Raw genomic sequence first — 15,713 nt, 5'->3', positions numbered from 1 at the left:
AGGGGGTGTGTGGCCTGGGCAGAGGGGTGCTGGGCACCGCTAAACTAGCGCCGGCTATCCTAACGGGGGTGCTCTTGGCAAGAGTAGTCAACCCGAGACGGGGATCTGAGGTCCTTGTGGAAGCGGAACCCACGTGAAAGTAGGAGGGCGTCTTCTGTGAGTCAGGGCGAGGAAGTGGAGTCCTTCTGGAATTTTCTACGGCAGCCCGGACGGAGACTTCAGGGGTGGGTGTAGTTGCCCATCCGCAGGGTTCCCTGGCGCACGGCCCGCTCCTGCCGGTGGGCTTTCATAGCGTTCTGGCGATCGGCCTCGGTGGGGAAGGTGTCGAGGTGGGGGCCCACCTGTGGGTGGGGGGAACAGCAAGTCGGTGGGCACGGGTGCTCCGGGGCCCTGCACCCTGGGGTCCCCTCCCCCTCTCTTGCCTGCCTGCCCGCCCAGCCTGCCCCTTGCAGCTGTGATGAGAGAGCTGGAAGAGGGAGAGGAGCGAGGACAGAGGGCTGGCAGGGTGTTGTCCCCTGTCCAGCTCCCTGCAGGGGACAGTGAGTGTGTAGTGGGCCTCACATGGTGATGGCAGGAGACAGCCAGCCTCACCTGCATGCGCTGACGTCCCGCCATTGAAACCCCCAACGAGCCGCCCCCACCCAGGGCCTGTCCCTCAAGGCGCTGTCCCTCATGCTGCTTCAGCGAGGGTGACCCTGCTGCCCTCCTCTTGGGGGGCAGCTGCCCAGGAGCCCCGGGCAGAGGCCGGTGAGGGAGCAGACCCGGGTGACGGTTTGTGGAGTCGCTGTTTCAGCTGAGCCTCCTTCTGGGGAAGCCCCTCCCTGTCCTGGATCTTTTCCATCACCTCCGGGGCTGAGAACAGCCCCCTGACAGGCCGACTCACTCCTTCAGGGTGACCTGCAGGAGGGGGCAGGGGGAGGAGGGGCTTGGGCCCCTTGTTTATGTACCCCTTCCTCCGCCCCACCTCCTTCCCTCTCCCCTCTGGCACTGGGGACACAGCAGCGCATGGGAGCGCCTCCCCCGGCAGAGCCATACTGACTGGTTCCGCAGCCGCTGGGTCGCCATTGTCAGAGTGGCAGGGGTGGCGGTGCAGTGAGTGAACCGGTGGCATCGGCCCCACCTCCCGGAGCGGGAGTCCATTCTGGGGCAGGCCCTTCAGGGGGCACTCCTGGCTTGAGGGACAAGCACGGGCCAAAGGGGGCAGCGGGTGTTGGCTGGGGGCAGTCGGAGCCGTCGGCCAGGGGGCCAGGGGGCCCGGGGGAGGGCTGGCGGGTGGGTTCCTTTTGGGTTTGCCCTGCTGTGTCTTTGGGATAAAGCGGGACCCGTGTTCCCGGACGGCCGCAGCCCCTTATCAAGAACCCAGGGGGGTCAGCCCTGGGGTGGGGGGCTAGCGAGGCCCAGGGGGCTGCAGGCAGCTCTGGGTGAGGGCGGGTGAGGGAAGGGCGGGTGGAGGAGGGGAATACGGAGCGGGAGTGGAGGAAAGGCACGGGGCAGCTCGCAAGGACAACGTCTGTGCTCAGAGCCCGAAACCGGGCCCAGCATGGAGCTGGGACACATGGGTGCCTCCCCCCGGGGGGGGCAGGCAGTGACCCTGAACCAGAGCCCGCAGGCCAGTGGTGGCTTCCCGAAGGTGGAGGCCTGGTCACGTGCCACCTGGGGCCAGGGGCAGAGCCCATGATGGGACCTCCTGGTTCCTTGAGGCCTGCCTCCGCTGCCCTGCTCTGGGACCCTGCCCCCCACCCCCACTCCCAGGTCCGGGCCACTGCAAAGGGTCAAGGAGACCCATGCCTCAGGTTCTGACCCCGGGTCCCGGGAGCTGGGCTCAGCGCAGGGGGGCAGCAGGAACACCGGGGGCAGGAGGGCCCGGTGGAGTCCAGCTTGACCGTTCACCACGTGGCCGATGAGAAGCCGAGGCCCCGAGATGCCTCGGTCCGGGGACGGCCCCCCAGTGGGGGGTCTGCGGCAGACAGACTCTGTTTGAGTTCTGCCCCCCCAGCCTCTAGGCGTGAAGTTCTGGCTTCTTTCTAGAATATTCTCCTGCAGTGGCTGCCCCTGCTGAGGCTTGTTAGTTATTCCGGGACGTGAACCTGCGTCTTCATCTCTGTGGGATGCAGACACTCTCGAGACTCGGTGGGAAGCCCCCGACCATCTCCTCTGGGAAGAAACGCACTCAGCAAGCGCTAATGCGGGGAACAGTGCGGGCCAGCTCTGCAGGCCCCGGGACCCGCGTCGGGGCCCTTGTCGGGGGCCCTCGGAGCCCCCGCTGCGGGTTCCAGGTTTCCTGGGCATGCATGCGTCGGGGTCTCCCGGGCTCTGGCAGCGGGGAGCTCGTCCTCAGCTCCAGGAAAGTGCCCAGCGGCCTCACGGATGTTGTGGAGAAGACAGGAAAAGAACCAGAAAACAGAAACACTCGCAGGGAACACCTCCGTGTCCCTGGCAAGGATGGCTTGATTTCTGCACCGGGGCATGATGTTCCTGACACCCGTGGCTCCCAGAAGGCAGCTGCGTTGTCGGCGCGGCTGGCGCGCCAGTCCCTGGGGGCCTCGTGGGCGCCCCGCCTGCCTCGAACGCCCAGCCGGCTGGGACTCCCCGGTTGCCACGGTCTTTTGTAGCATTTGCAGTGGCAACGGTTCTGTCCCTGGTGGGGTGCGCGGTCACCAGTGGCCCCCAGCGGGGGAGCGTAGCCATGCGGTCCACGTGTCTGCTGTCCTCACACATGTCGGCCCTCGTAGACCCAGCGTCTGAGCCCCTAGGACCTGTGGCTGTGGCCTTCTTTGGTCTTCAAAGAGGTATTTAAGGGTGTAGAAACGAGAACATCGTGAACTATCCAGAAGGACCCCCTGATGAGCTTCCCCATAAGAGACGGAGGACCCAGAGGCAGAGGGGCGGCTGCGTGAGGACGGAGGCAGAGTCTGGAGCCGCGTGGCCACAGCCCGGGAGCCGCCGGCAGCCACCAGGAGCCGCAAGATGTGGGGGGGTGGTGGGTGCTGCTGAAGCTGAGTGGTGCTGGCTTGGTGCAGACTCAAGCACCAGCTCGCCCCCATGTGGGAGGGGTCTGCTCTGGACCCACGACACCCCTGATGCCCCAGCGGGACACGGGAGCCCACGGAGAGCGGGCTCAGAGCGTGCCCCGGGCGGGTCCGTCCTGCTGTCGCGGCCGGGGTCCCCACCCCCCTGGCAGCTCCCGCCGACGGCCGTGTCGCCACAGCGGGCTCAGGATTTGCTGGGTGCATTTCGCACAAGCCTTAGTTAGAGCGCCCAGTTTTGTCCCCATTTTATAGAGGCAGGGGGACAGGGGCCCCAGGTCTCTCACGGAGAACCCGGAGCGGCGGGGCTCCACCACCACCACCGCCTGGTAGCATACGCTTAGGAGACGCGGCCGGTGAGAGCCGTGGCCGGGGACCGTGTGCGGCTCCGCGATCCCACGCGCCGGCTCTCTCCTCCGAAAACCAGCAGCGCAGCCGGAGAGGAGGATCCTGATTACAAGTCAGGCCTCAAGCTGTGCGTGGTCACGACCCTGCGGACCCCCGGAGCCAAAGGAGGAGGGCTGCGCGGAGCAAGGGATTCCTTCGGAGACGCTTCTAAATTAAGCCGTCTGCAGTCTGTCTCCGCCTGGAGCTAAGAAATTGTCACGGCTCTGGCGGGAGACAGCTCGGCTGAACGGAGCCGAGTCGCTCGGAGGTCCATGCAGGTAAACAAGAGGCGAACGCTGGGGCTGCCGGCAGCCCTGGGCGCCGGGGGGGGGGGGGTGGGGGGGGGGTGGGGGGCGGCGGCGTGAGGGGCGGGGGCTACCCAGGTCGGCCATGGCGCGGGGCCCGTTCCGATGGGCCCCTGAGATGAGGACGGGGTGTGTCCACCCCCGGGGTGAGTGAGAGAGACAGGCCGGGGCGCTCGCCCACGTGGACGGCGCACGGGGGGGCGTGGGAGGCTGCCACGTGCTCCAGGTGCAATGAATGGTTTCGTGACAGTTCAGTAGCACCGTGGGAGCTGAACCTCCACCTGGGGGCGGGGAGGTCTCTCTGGAGGCGATGAGCTGCCCGGCCAAGGGGACAGGACGGGCAGAGTGTCCTAGGTGACCGGGACGGGCTGAAGGCCGGCCGGCCGTGGGAAGAGGGAGAAGACATGCCAGCATGGAGGTGGGGGGGTGGGGGTCAGGGGGGCCGACATGGAGAGGAGGCAGGCAAGGTGAGCAGCGTCAGCTCGTACGAGAGATGTGTGGTCAGCGCTGCCCGCAGGAACCGCAGTCCCCTCCCGGGTACCCGACTGCAATGCAAGACTCCCAGGCGGCCAGGGTCGGGAAGGACCCCGCAGGCCATGGAACCCTGCGCTCCCATTCTACAGATGGGAAGTCCAAGGCCCGGGGGCGGGAATCGGCCTCCCAGGGTCCCCGGGGGTCTGAGGCAGAGCCGGGTCCCGCAGCCAGCTCGCCACCGGCCCTCTGGTCCACTCCCTGGCCGCCGTGGCCCCCACTTCACCCCGGACCTAGATCCTTGGGTTTCCCTTCCCAATTCATTCCAAAGCACCCACACTTTTCGGATCCACTTTCAATGAGCCAACTTCTCGTCTGATCGACACCCCTTAGTTGTCCAGTTTCGCTGTGCACGTCGTCCTTTCCTTCTTCGAGTTTACTCTGTCCCTTCTTTTCCAACGTCGAGAGCTGTCTGCTCGGCTAACTGCCTTTTCATCTTTCTTTTTCCTGACCCTAGCGTTTACAGAGCATGGCATTAGCCACCGCGTGCCTTCTAAACGTTCTTTTATCTCACCCCACACGGCTTGAGTATATTTATTTCTTCGGTTCTCATTGCGTCTGATCCCTCTCGGATTTTGTTTGGGTTTCGTCTTTGGTCCTCAAGGTGCTTATAAATGTGCTTTGAAATTTCCAGGCACTTTTGTTAGTTACGTTTCTGTGACTGAGTTCTCATGTGGTTTCTCTGGCGCCCAAGTCATCCGTGGGGATCAGCTGTTTTGTTAGGTACTGGCTGAGTTTTCGCTTTTGACGCTTGTTGGGGAGGTCTGACCCACTTTGCACGGGGAACACGTGTGTGGAGTGAACCGGCACTGGGGGAGAGAAGGTACCCCGTGGTCTGGGCCGGGGTCTGGGCCAGGCGCTGGGACACAGGGAGAACTGAGAAAGCCTCCACTCCCCCGGAGCCAAGAAACCAGTAATAAAACATACAATTCCACAACCAACCATTCAAGTCCACTGGCGCAGTGGAGTATTGAAAGAAGGAGCAGATTCGGTGGGACCTTATCACACGCAGGCGTCACACTCACCCTCTGGGGCCAGAGAAGGCTCCCTGGGGGAGGTGACGCACAAACAGAGGCTGGAGGGACAAGGCAGAGACAGGGAGGCGAAGGTGGCCTTGGGTCCCACGGCCACCGAAAAGCGGGCAGAGGAAACGGCCGAGCTGTTGGCGGAGAGGAATCGCAGGCACCCCGCGCCAGAAAAGAGGCTCGGCCCGGCGTGCAGGCCGCGGGTAGCGCACGGGAGCAGGGAAGCGTCATGCCCGTCCGGCTGGTGCGTGGGGATGTCTGACTCAGCAGTGGGAGCCTCACCCTCTGCTGGTTCCCGGGGACAGCCCCTCGCAGCGGGATTTGACTTCCATGACTTCTACGCCCTGTGAACCAGCCAGCCAGAGCTTAGATAGATGTGTACCCTGGAGACGCTTTCACAGAACTCTGCGGAGGGGCGTGCACGGGAGTCCTCGCCCTGACACGGTGGTCCGTCTGCACGTCCGTAGGTGGCCGATTCGTGCAGGGGAATACGCGGCGGCCGCAGAAATGAGCACCCTACAGAGGCACCATCCCGAGGGGCAGCCACCAGCCACGTGTGGCCATTTCAATGTCGAGTGACTAAAATTAAAGGTGGGTCGCCCTAACCGCATTCCAAGTGCCCAGCACCCGGTGGTATTTATTGGATGGGGCGGACGGGGACAGTGCTCCCCCCCCCCCCAGGATGGGCCGGCGCTGCTGCAGGGCTCCGTGAGTCAGCGCGGACACGTCTCCGAAACAGGGGCGCGTGAAGCCAGTTTGCTGTGCAGAGGGGCCCCGAGCGCGGCGCTGTTTCTCCGAAGAGCACGAGACACACACGGCAATCAATCCCCTGCTCTGTTCGAGCACGAGTCCCCTCCAGGGAAGACCGACCTGGAGGAAGGAAAGTGCTGGAAGGCCGAGCCTGGCCTCGCCCGGGGCAGGGGTGGGGACAGAGACAGCCGGGTTTCCACTCCATTCGGGGGCAGGAGAGGGGGTGCAGGGCCCCTCCTCCACGCACACGGTTCGGGGAGAGTCACTGTCGTCGGTGCTGAGTTGTGGGCGGCTCCATCCTGAGCAGAGCGGCGCCCTCGAAGGAGGAAACCTCACGCCCGGTGCTCGGTGGCTCTGGCTGCTGCCGACGTCCCCACGGCTTTGCCCGGTCGGCTTCTCCTGCCTCCCGGGGGCTGAGTTCCCCTGCCTGGTGGCCGTGGCCTTGGCTGGTGGAACTGCTTGGTCCACGCGCTAAACGACGAGTGGCATCCTGCCCTCTCTCTCCTCTGTCCTTGCTGCCTCCTTCCCTCGGTGGGAGGCCTCGGCTGGGTGGGGACATGGGGCAGCCACGACGCCGGGCGCCGTACGGCAGGAGGGCGCTGGGTTTCCTTGGCGCCTTCTCCCCACGCCCGGTGGCAGGCTGTGTGTGTGCACCGGCCACGGAGGGCCGACCCTCCGCCAGGCAAGCAGCTTCCCGTGTGCCCGATGCGTCCTACTAAAAGGGCCAGTGGGGCCAGCCGGCTGCCCGGTCCCCTCTCATGAGTCACAGGACGGTCCCCCAAAAGGACACCAAGTCTCGGCCATATCTGGGGGCCGAGGAAGCAATAGGCAGGAGTCAGGAAAAAAAAAAATAGCCAGATTAAAAAAAATAACCTGCCAAACAGCTAGGGAAAAAAATGACAGCTATAGAGATTTTAGTTTAGGTTTTTTTTTCCCTAAGTGACAAGCGCTCAGGTGACTGGGAGAGATTTTGCTTTAAAAGATTGAGGGGCTGTCTCCTCTAATGAGGGTGGCTGGCGATTATGGATCAGTCCCAGGTCAGCGGTTCCTGTCAAGCTGGGAGCAGCTGGGGGTCAGAGGCGCCGGCACAACACGGACCCACGCGGGGCGCCGCTGGCCGGCGGGCTGGCCCCTGAGCTCTGATGTTGCAGGTTCAGGACTTGAACTAATTAACGAGGGCGACAGGCTCTCCCGGGACATCTGGTCCCCTAAATTGTTATTCTGCTGCCGGCTCTCATTTCTCTGTGGTCCAAAAATAGACAGAGCAAGGACACGGGCCCGGGCCCTCCCTGCTGACACGCGCTGCGTCGCCAAGTGCATCCGAACTTGGCTGGGAAAACAAACTTCCCGCCTGCCTCCGTGCTGGTCTGCCGTGAGAGCTGGGGGACCATCCAGGGGAGGGGGTGCAGATCCACGGGCCCCCGAGGGCAAGGGGGGCCATCCTCGCCTTACGAGAAGGGGGTGCTGATGCTCAGGACGGTTCAGACGCTGGCCCGAGGACGCCCAGCTCTAGGCAGGAAGCCCGCCCTAGGGTCCAGGCCTGAGCCCGGCTGACCGTAGAGCGGAGACAAAGGCGCCCCCCCGCCCCCGGGCCCGTCTCTGGAAACGAGAGTCCAGCTGCTGTTTCCAGAAGCTGTACCTGTGTCCCCTGGTCACGTCCACGGATGAGCGAGGGCTGGCCGGCAGCGGCTGGGGAGGGCGGGTCTGTGCGCCAGATGCTGGCGGGTGAACCGCAGGGTCACACCCAGGTGGGGCGCTTTTCCGAGTGTCCCGAGAACCCGTCCCTTCTTCTCCAGCTTCCAGGTGTCACGGGCTTCAGGTGAGTGAGAGTCACAGTGGACAATAGGGGAGACTGAGGACAAATCAGACCCTCCCTCGTCACGTGAGGCCGTTTCCCAGTGGCCAGCGATCACCCTCCGCCAGCTCCAAAGACGGAATCAGGCGCTGAGCGCTGATCTGATTCCGGTGGGCTGCTTTTATTCAAGGGGCCTGGACCTTTTTTTTTTTTGACAGCTTTTTTGAGCTGTAATTCATAAAATCTACCCATTGGAAGGTGGACATTTTGGGCCCTGGCTGGTGTGGCTCAGTGGATTGAGTGCCAGCCTCTGAATCAAAGGGTCACTGGTTTGAATCCCCAGTCAGAGCATTTGCCTGGGTTGCGGGACAGGTCCCCAGTAGGGGGCGCTCGAGAGGCAGCCACACATTGATGTTTCTCTCCCTGTCTTTCTCCCTCCCTTCCCCTCTCTCTAAAAATAAATAAATAAATAAGATCTTTTAAAAAGACGGACATTTGGGTTGGTGCCACTTTTTGGCTGTGGTGAGTAATGCTGCTAGGCACCCTCATGGACACGGTTTTGCGTGGACGTGTGTGGGCCATTTCTCTGGGGAGCGGAGCCGCTGGGTCAGACCGGAGCCCTGTGGGGAGCCTTTCGGGGAACCTGCTGCAGCGCCCTCACCAGCCACTGGCGAGGCTGCTCATCTCGCCCCATCCTGGCCGGCAGGGGCTGCCGCCTGTCTTTTCAGAGTCACGGGTACAGCCGCCCTCGTGGGCGGGAAGCAGTTCACCGGCTCTGACTCACACGCGCCCGAGGGCTAACGATGCCGCACACCGCAGCGGCGGCCTGGGTGCCTTCTCGGGAGGGTGTCTGTGCGTGCCCGCGGCCCACTTTGAAGCCGGGGGTTATTGACATTTCATTCCCGAGCCGCGAGAGCAGGATGCGGACACAGCCCCCTGCCAGCTTCCTGATTTACAAACATTTTCTCCTTTTCCGCGGCTGCCCCAATGTTACCCCTTGGAGCACCCAAGTTTTTAATTCTGATGACGTTCGATCGCTCTGTTTCCCCCTGAGTGGGTTCTATTGTATTTCCTTTTTTTAAAAAGATTTTATTTATTTATGTTTAGAGAGGAAAGGGAGGGAGAAAGAGAGAGAGAGAAACATCAATGTGTGGTTGCTGGGGGCCGTGGCCTGCAACCCAGGCATGTGCCCTGACTGGGAATCAAACCTGCGACGCTTTGGTTCGCAGCCCGCGCTCAATCCACTGAGCTACGCCAGCCAGGGCTTTATTTCCTTTTACGTAAAAGTCATCTTAAGGCGGCACAGAGAGACGAGGGGCTTCTGGATACCTGGCGGTACCTCTAAGGCGGGGCGGCGGCCGCCTGGTCTCCCCGTCAGCACTGACGGATGGCCGACGCCGTGGCTGCTCCAAAAGTGCTCAGGCTGAACGGAGGCTCGTGAGAAAGCGTGCAGAGGTTGATTAGCAAGGTCTGCCCTGGGCGCAGGTGGGAACAGGTGCCGCGTGTGCGCTCTAAGAGATCAAAATAGAATCTCCCCGGCAACAAGGATGGAGGAAGACGGAGCCCCCAGGAGAAGACATCCCCGCGTTCATCTGCCCTTGGCTCTCCCTCCTGCTCAGGCCACCGCGGCTGGAATGGCCCTGGGGGGGGCGAGGGGAGGTGAGCAGGAGGCGAGGACGTGGGGGCCGAAGCCCGTGAGCCCAGGGGCACTCTGGAGGCGGGCCCGGGAGCCCTTGCGGACTCCCTGGAGTCTTGCCCCTCAGAGAACGGCCCGGTTTCGCGTGGGTATGGGGCCCAAGTCGTCTCGGGGGACAGCAACACGGGCCACGCTGTAATAAGCAGCTCTGCTTTGGAAAACCATTGGATCCTCGTGCAGGAGGCCGAGCAGAGGGAGGAGGCTGGCTGGCGAGGGCTCACCGTGGACCCCGATGACCGGGGGTGTGGCCCCAGCACTGCCGGGTGCCGGGCCCGGCTCGGCTGGGCCTCCGCCACCGAGACCCCCCCGCTGGGGGTGCCTGGAAGCCATCCCTCCCTCCGATCCCCTCCTTCATCTGGGCTTTGCCTCTCGGCTGCCTTCTCTTTGAAACCTCTCAGCCCAAGGTGTGGGTCGCACGGGAGGCCGTCCGGCAGGAGCCAAATGGCGAGAGGGGCGAGAAAGACCCCTTGCCGTGGTCCGGCTTCCCCCTCTCCACCTCGGAGCCCCGGCCAAGGCACGCAACTCACACACACACGCCTGCACACACACACAGGCGCCCGCACACTCACTCACACGCGCCCGCACCCCGGGATGCAAATGATAACCGCGGAGCCATCACTTGTGAAGCTTGACAGAAAATAATGAGAAACACTAAATCTTTTATAAGGTCAACACTCGCCTTAGCAGAGCAGCTGTCAAACAAGAAAAGAATTTAGCGCCGGAGCCGCGAAACTTCCATCGGCTCATTAAGCCCAACAGGGCCCGGGCCTGGCGTGGCGAGGAGACGGGCCCTTCCGTTTGGTGTCAGTGATTTGCGGCGCGGGCGAGAAGCCGCAGCCAGCGCCGAAGGGGCCCGGGGGGCGGCTGGGGAATCGTTAGCGCGCCAGGAGCGGCCTCAGCTCCTAATTGGAAGCATTGGGCATTATCAACGGAGGATTTGCCTCGGCTCCCTGACAGCTCGTGGGCCCAAAATGATCGCCCACTTGTCAGTGTAAAAGACCATTAAAAACAAACCGTTTTGATTTAACTGGAGGCGGTGCACCGCAGGGCCAGGTGAGCAGACCCGTCAGCCCCGCGCACGCCCGGCGGCGGCGGCCGCTCTCCCTCTGTGGCGGGGCCGGGGGCGGGCGAGCGCCCGTGTTCTCCCAGACTCTTCGCCTTTCAGAACCCGTCTGAGCCAGGACGGAAGGGGAGCGGGGACGGGACTTCACAGGGGCAGCGAGGGCTGTTTTCGAGGGGGCTGTCAGCAAACGCCGTGACAAGCCGAGCTGCCTGCCGGGAGCGGGCCCCGTTGCTTGTCACGGCCCAGATGAGGGCGCTGTGCTCGGTGCTGTTCTTGGGGGGTGGGGGGGCCAGGGAGGGTCCGGCTGGGTGCTTCCCCCGCCCACCCCACTTAGAAACAGCAGGATTCGCAGGGTCGTGGTAAACTCGTCCCCAAGAGTGGGAGGTGGGGGGGTTTATTTTATTTTCGGCACAGCTGAGAGCTGAGGAGGGGTTTGTGAAGGGCGTGTGTTGATGAGACCCTCGGAGGGGACTCTGTGGACGGGACAGCCCCCCCCCCCCCCGCCTGGAGACCTGGGCTGGAGGCTCAGCCCTTCTTCCCGGGGCGGGCCGAGGGCCGACGCCGCCACCTGGCTGCATCTTCTCAGCGAGTGGAGGCCACTTGCTCTGACATTAACCTGAGCCCCACCGGGCTCTGCCTCCGGGGGGGGCCTCCGAGCCCACGGCGCTCGGGCTGCGTGGGGCTCTTCAGTCGACACGGGCTCCCCGACGCAGGGCCGTGTGTGCGTGTGCGTGTGCGTGTGTGTGTGTGTGTGGTGCATGTTGCTCCTCGGTATCAGGAACACCGTGGGCACCTGATACATATTAATCGGCGCTTGCCAGCTCTCAGAGAGGTCTATGCATTTGTCTATTAATCTCACCCCTGTCCCACAAGCGGCGATCTCATTTGCTGCCTGCCGCTTCGGCGACAAGAAGACACCTGCGGGAGCGCGCGGGGCCAGAGGGACGTTGTCGGAGACCAAGGGGGAGGGGGACGCGGCGGCCGGTCCCCCGAAAACTTCCGCTGCTCAGCCTGATGAAGGGCCAGGCCGGGGGGAGGCCCCAGACCCCCAGTGCGCCTCCAGTCCCAGCGCTCCAAATTTGGCTGCCGAATTTAGACAATGGGGACTCCTTAATTACCTTCTCTGGAAATTTACCTGACAGTGCTTTCTCAGGGAGCGCTAGGTCCCGCGGTGGGCCCGCGGTCCCGCGGTTGACAGCGTCTTTGATTTTGTGCTCGGCTGCAAATTAAGTCCTTTGCCGAGTCGACCGCGCGGCGCCCATCAGTGCCTTATCACTTATTCACCTGGGCTTTGAACGGCCCAGGCTCACTGCCGCGGAGGCGGGGGACACACGCAGAGGTCGGGTGTCCGTGGCCCAGTGGGGCGGCACGCACCTGCTGGGGTTCGGTGTTGTCTTTCCCCTGTTCTCTGGTCGGAATGATGAGCAGGAAGAATTTTCTCGGGTGTGTTTCGCGAAGAAACAGAACCTGTCTGTAACTGACGGGGCTGACGCTGCCGAGTCACAGATTGGAGTGTTGGAGTGAACGGTCCTCAGCTGGGCGGCGAGCGTGTTCGGGCCGTATTCTGGACGGGAAACGTCGACGGGAGACAGGGCCTTCAAAGGTCTTGGGGTGACTCTACTGTTAGGGACACTCTGTAGACACTCAACAAATCTTGGCTGGATGGAGGAGCAGACAGACGGATGGGTGGATGGTGGACGGGCTGATGGATGGATGGGTGGATGAGCAGATGGATGGATGGATGGACTGATAGATGGATGGATGGATGGATGGATGGTGGATGAACAGGTGGATGGATGGATGGATGCATGGACTGATGGACTGATGGATGGACGGATGGATGGACGGATGGATGGATGGATGGATGGATGAACAGGTGGATGGATGGATGGACTGATGGACTGGATGGATGGATGGACTGATGGATGGATGGATGGTGGATGAACAGGTAGATGGATGGATGGATGGACTGATGGATGGATGGGTGGACTGATGGATGGGTGAACAGGTAGATGGATGGATGGACTGATGGACTGATGGATGGACTGATGGATGGATGGATGAATGGATGAACAGGTAGATGGATGGATGGACTGATGGACTGATGGATGGATGGGTGGACTGATGGATGGGTGAACAGGTAGATGGATGGATGGACTGATGGACTGATGGATGGACTGATGGATGGATGGATGGTGGATGAACAGGTAGATGGATGGATGGACTGATGGACTGATGGATGGATGGATGGACTGATGGATGGATGGACTGATGGATGGGTGGGTGGGTTAGGAGCCTGGGATAAGGTAGCAGAGCCCTTAGAAACACACCCAAGACTCATGCATCTTAAGGCTCCTCTCTGTCTGATTGGTTCAGTTCGGCTTCTAGGCAGAGGAGGTGTTTTCAGTGTTTGTGCCTTATCTCTTTGCAAGCGACTGGGAGGGGCCTGGGGAATTTTACGTAACGTGAAATGAGATATCCGAGGTTGCGTAAGCAGAGACTTTCTGCCGACCACGCGGAGTTACACCGCCTACGCGGAGTTGCACCGCCCACCCAGGGGTCGCAGCCCGACCCCTGGCCCCGAGGCAGGTGCCCAGGGTGTGGAGGACCTGACGGCTGCTGCCGTCTCTGTCAGGAGCAGCCTGGGGGTCTGCCTGCGAGGTTTCCCTGCAGTTGCCCCCAGGAAGGGAATGCTCACACAGATGCTTGTGTTAAATGATGCAAGCGGCACTGGTGGGCGTCTTCAAGCACAGTGGTCTTCAGACGTGTGTGGAAAGGCAGAGGAAGGTTAGGGTTAGGGTTAGGGTTTCTGTGACTGTGGGCACAAGCAGAGGACGCAGCGCTGAGGGGCAGAGGTCCCGGCCTCCGGGTGGCCCGAGGTCACTGCGACGCTCAGAACTCTGCGCCCCGAGGAACAAGCGAGCGTCTGGACACCCGTGAGGACTCAGTGCCAGCCTCCGGGTGCCTCGGGCTCTCACGCCGAAGGCGGAGCAGGGGCTCCACGCAGCTCCAGAGGAGAAGCACGACCAGGAGGAGGAGGAGGAGGAGAGGGGGCAGATTCGGACTGAACTTGGGAAGGGGCTGCCACGGACCGAACAGTGTTCTCCTGAAAGTCACACGGCCAATGGGGTGGTATGTGGAGGCGGCGCCCTGGGAGGTGATTAGGGTCAGAGGAGCCTGTGAGGGTGGGGCCCGTGATGGGATCCGTGCCCTGATCAGAAGAGACGCTGAGATCCCCCTCTCTCCCCCCTCCCCCCATCCCACGAGAAGATGGCCATCTGAAAGCCAGGAGCAATGCCGTACCCCCTCACCAGCACCCACCCCGGCCAGCACCCTGGTCTTGGACCCCCAGCCTCGGGAACCGGGAGAAGGAAAGGCCTGTGGTTGAGGCCCCGCGTGGAGTTGTGCTAAGGCAGCCGGAGCAGGTTAAGACGGAAGAGCACAGCCCTCGCTGCCTTCGAAGCCCCAGCGAGCTTCCCAGCAAACATGAAACTGCACTCTCCTGCCCTGGGAAATCGGTGCTTTCACTGTGACTGTGTGAGGGGGGCTGAGGGGAGCTGCTCCCCGAGAATACGGGCTTGGCGGCCACCTCAGACCCCCCGGATCGGGGTTCCGGGTGGGGCCCCTGAGTCTGCTACTCACATCTCTGCCCAGAGGACCCCCACGCACAGCTGCGTCTGAGAACCAACGGCAGGAGCCGAGAGCCAAAGCTCGTCCAGCCCGGGAAGCGATCGCTCCTTGACCTTCCCCTCACCCCCACGTTTCGAGGTCGGCAGTGCTGGGAGGCAGTTCGGGCCCCAATCCTGCAGCTGTGAGGCTTCCGAGCCCACAGGTGGCGCCCTCCCGCCCGGCCGCCTCTGCCGGACGCCTTTGGACGCAGCCAGCCTGGACCCGGATCAATGCGTTCTTTCCTCTTTAGCCTTCGGGCCAAACTACACTTCGGAAGATGCTCCTGGGTTTTCGCCAGGTCCGAAGGTTTTCAGGGCAGGGGAAAGGTGAGTTTATTGCAAGGGTTTAAATCAGCCGGAGCAGGGCTGGCCACGACCCTCCGGACACCTATAAAAGCCCGTGGTCCTGACCGCCGTCCACTTTCCCTCTCGGGCCCTGCATTTAGCTCCCCGACCCCCCCGCCGCCGCCAGCCCCTGACCTCAGGTCCTTGGTATTTATCGGCCCTTCCAGGGCCTGAGGCCTGGAGGCGGCCCCCAGAGGGTGCAGGCCTCCGCCTACTCTGCAAGGCTGGTTAACTGTGAGCCTGGGGCACGCTCCCTCCTCTCCCAACAGCGTGACTTGCCTCTGCTGCATCGAGTTAGCGAGTGTAGACAGGGTTACTCGAGTGTAGACACGGAGGGGATCGGCCGTCACAGCGCCCAGCCTGGCATGGAGGAGGCGCTCGGCCCTGAGCCCTCGTCGGCTGGGAGCTCCGGCTCAGAGCAGCCTCTTGGAGGCTCCTCCCTCGACACCTCCGGCCAGGCCTCCTGGGGCAAACTCCCCGCTTCTGTTTTTTCCGCACCCGTCCAAGGCAGCAGGTCCCAAGACCTCTTTGAGGAAAGGAGGAGGCCTCTCGGTTCGTCCCACCCACACTCGGGACAGATCTCAGCGCAAACGAACCTTGAGTTAATCCGAGCGAAGCACCAGAGGCTGTGCATCTGCTGGACCCCGCAGCCGGCCGTGTGCTGGGCTGCTCAGACCCCGCCAGCAGCGGTGGCGGCAGTGGCGGCGCCTGGGGAGGGAGGCTCACACGCCAGGACCCGTGGGAATGAGGGATGCGTGGGTGACACAGCACAACTCACCCGGAGAGGAGAGAGAGCCCGAACCCCTCTGCAAGGCCAGGAGATTCGGGTTAGATCGCCGGGGGCTTACTCCCTCGGGGAGCAGCTGGAGGAAGGCCCTGAGACCCACAGTCCCGCTGGCTCCCAGAATTCAGCATGAGATTCTCGCTCTCTCTCTGGGGATTCGAAATCGCTGTCTCTGGAGACTAAAAATATATAGCAAATGCCAAAACAGGAGGACTTTCTCTATTTTCTGGTTGATGTTCACAACAGAACGTGGAACATTCTCGCACCCGGTGGGGGCGAAGAGCTTTCTGGATTAAACGGAAAGTCCCCAGGCGCTGGAAGGATTCGGGGGACCCATC

At 62.6% G+C, this 15,713-nt stretch overlaps 1 protein-coding gene across 1 annotated transcript in view; it reads right to left on the bottom strand.

Annotated features, from left to right (window-relative positions):
* Positions 1 to 218: 218 nt before the first annotated feature.
* Positions 219 to 15,713, bottom strand: part of CFAP77 (cilia and flagella associated protein 77) — a 98,404-nt gene continuing 82,909 nt past the window's right edge. Inside the window, exon 6 of the mRNA XM_045846298.1 lies at positions 219 to 341. Within this exon, the coding sequence (XP_045702254.1) occupies positions 219 to 341 (123 nt within the window). The remainder of the gene's footprint in view (positions 342 to 15,713) is intronic.

Source organism: Phyllostomus hastatus, unplaced genomic scaffold (genome assembly GCF_019186645.2).
Source record: "Phyllostomus hastatus isolate PE091 unplaced genomic scaffold, TTU_PhHast_1.1 phas_contig_495, whole genome shotgun sequence".
In the NCBI taxonomy this organism is placed as follows: Eukaryota; Metazoa; Chordata; class Mammalia; order Chiroptera; family Phyllostomidae; genus Phyllostomus; species Phyllostomus hastatus.
The sequence above is the reverse complement of the archived record's forward strand: the minus strand, read 5'-3'. Positions and strand labels throughout refer to the sequence as shown.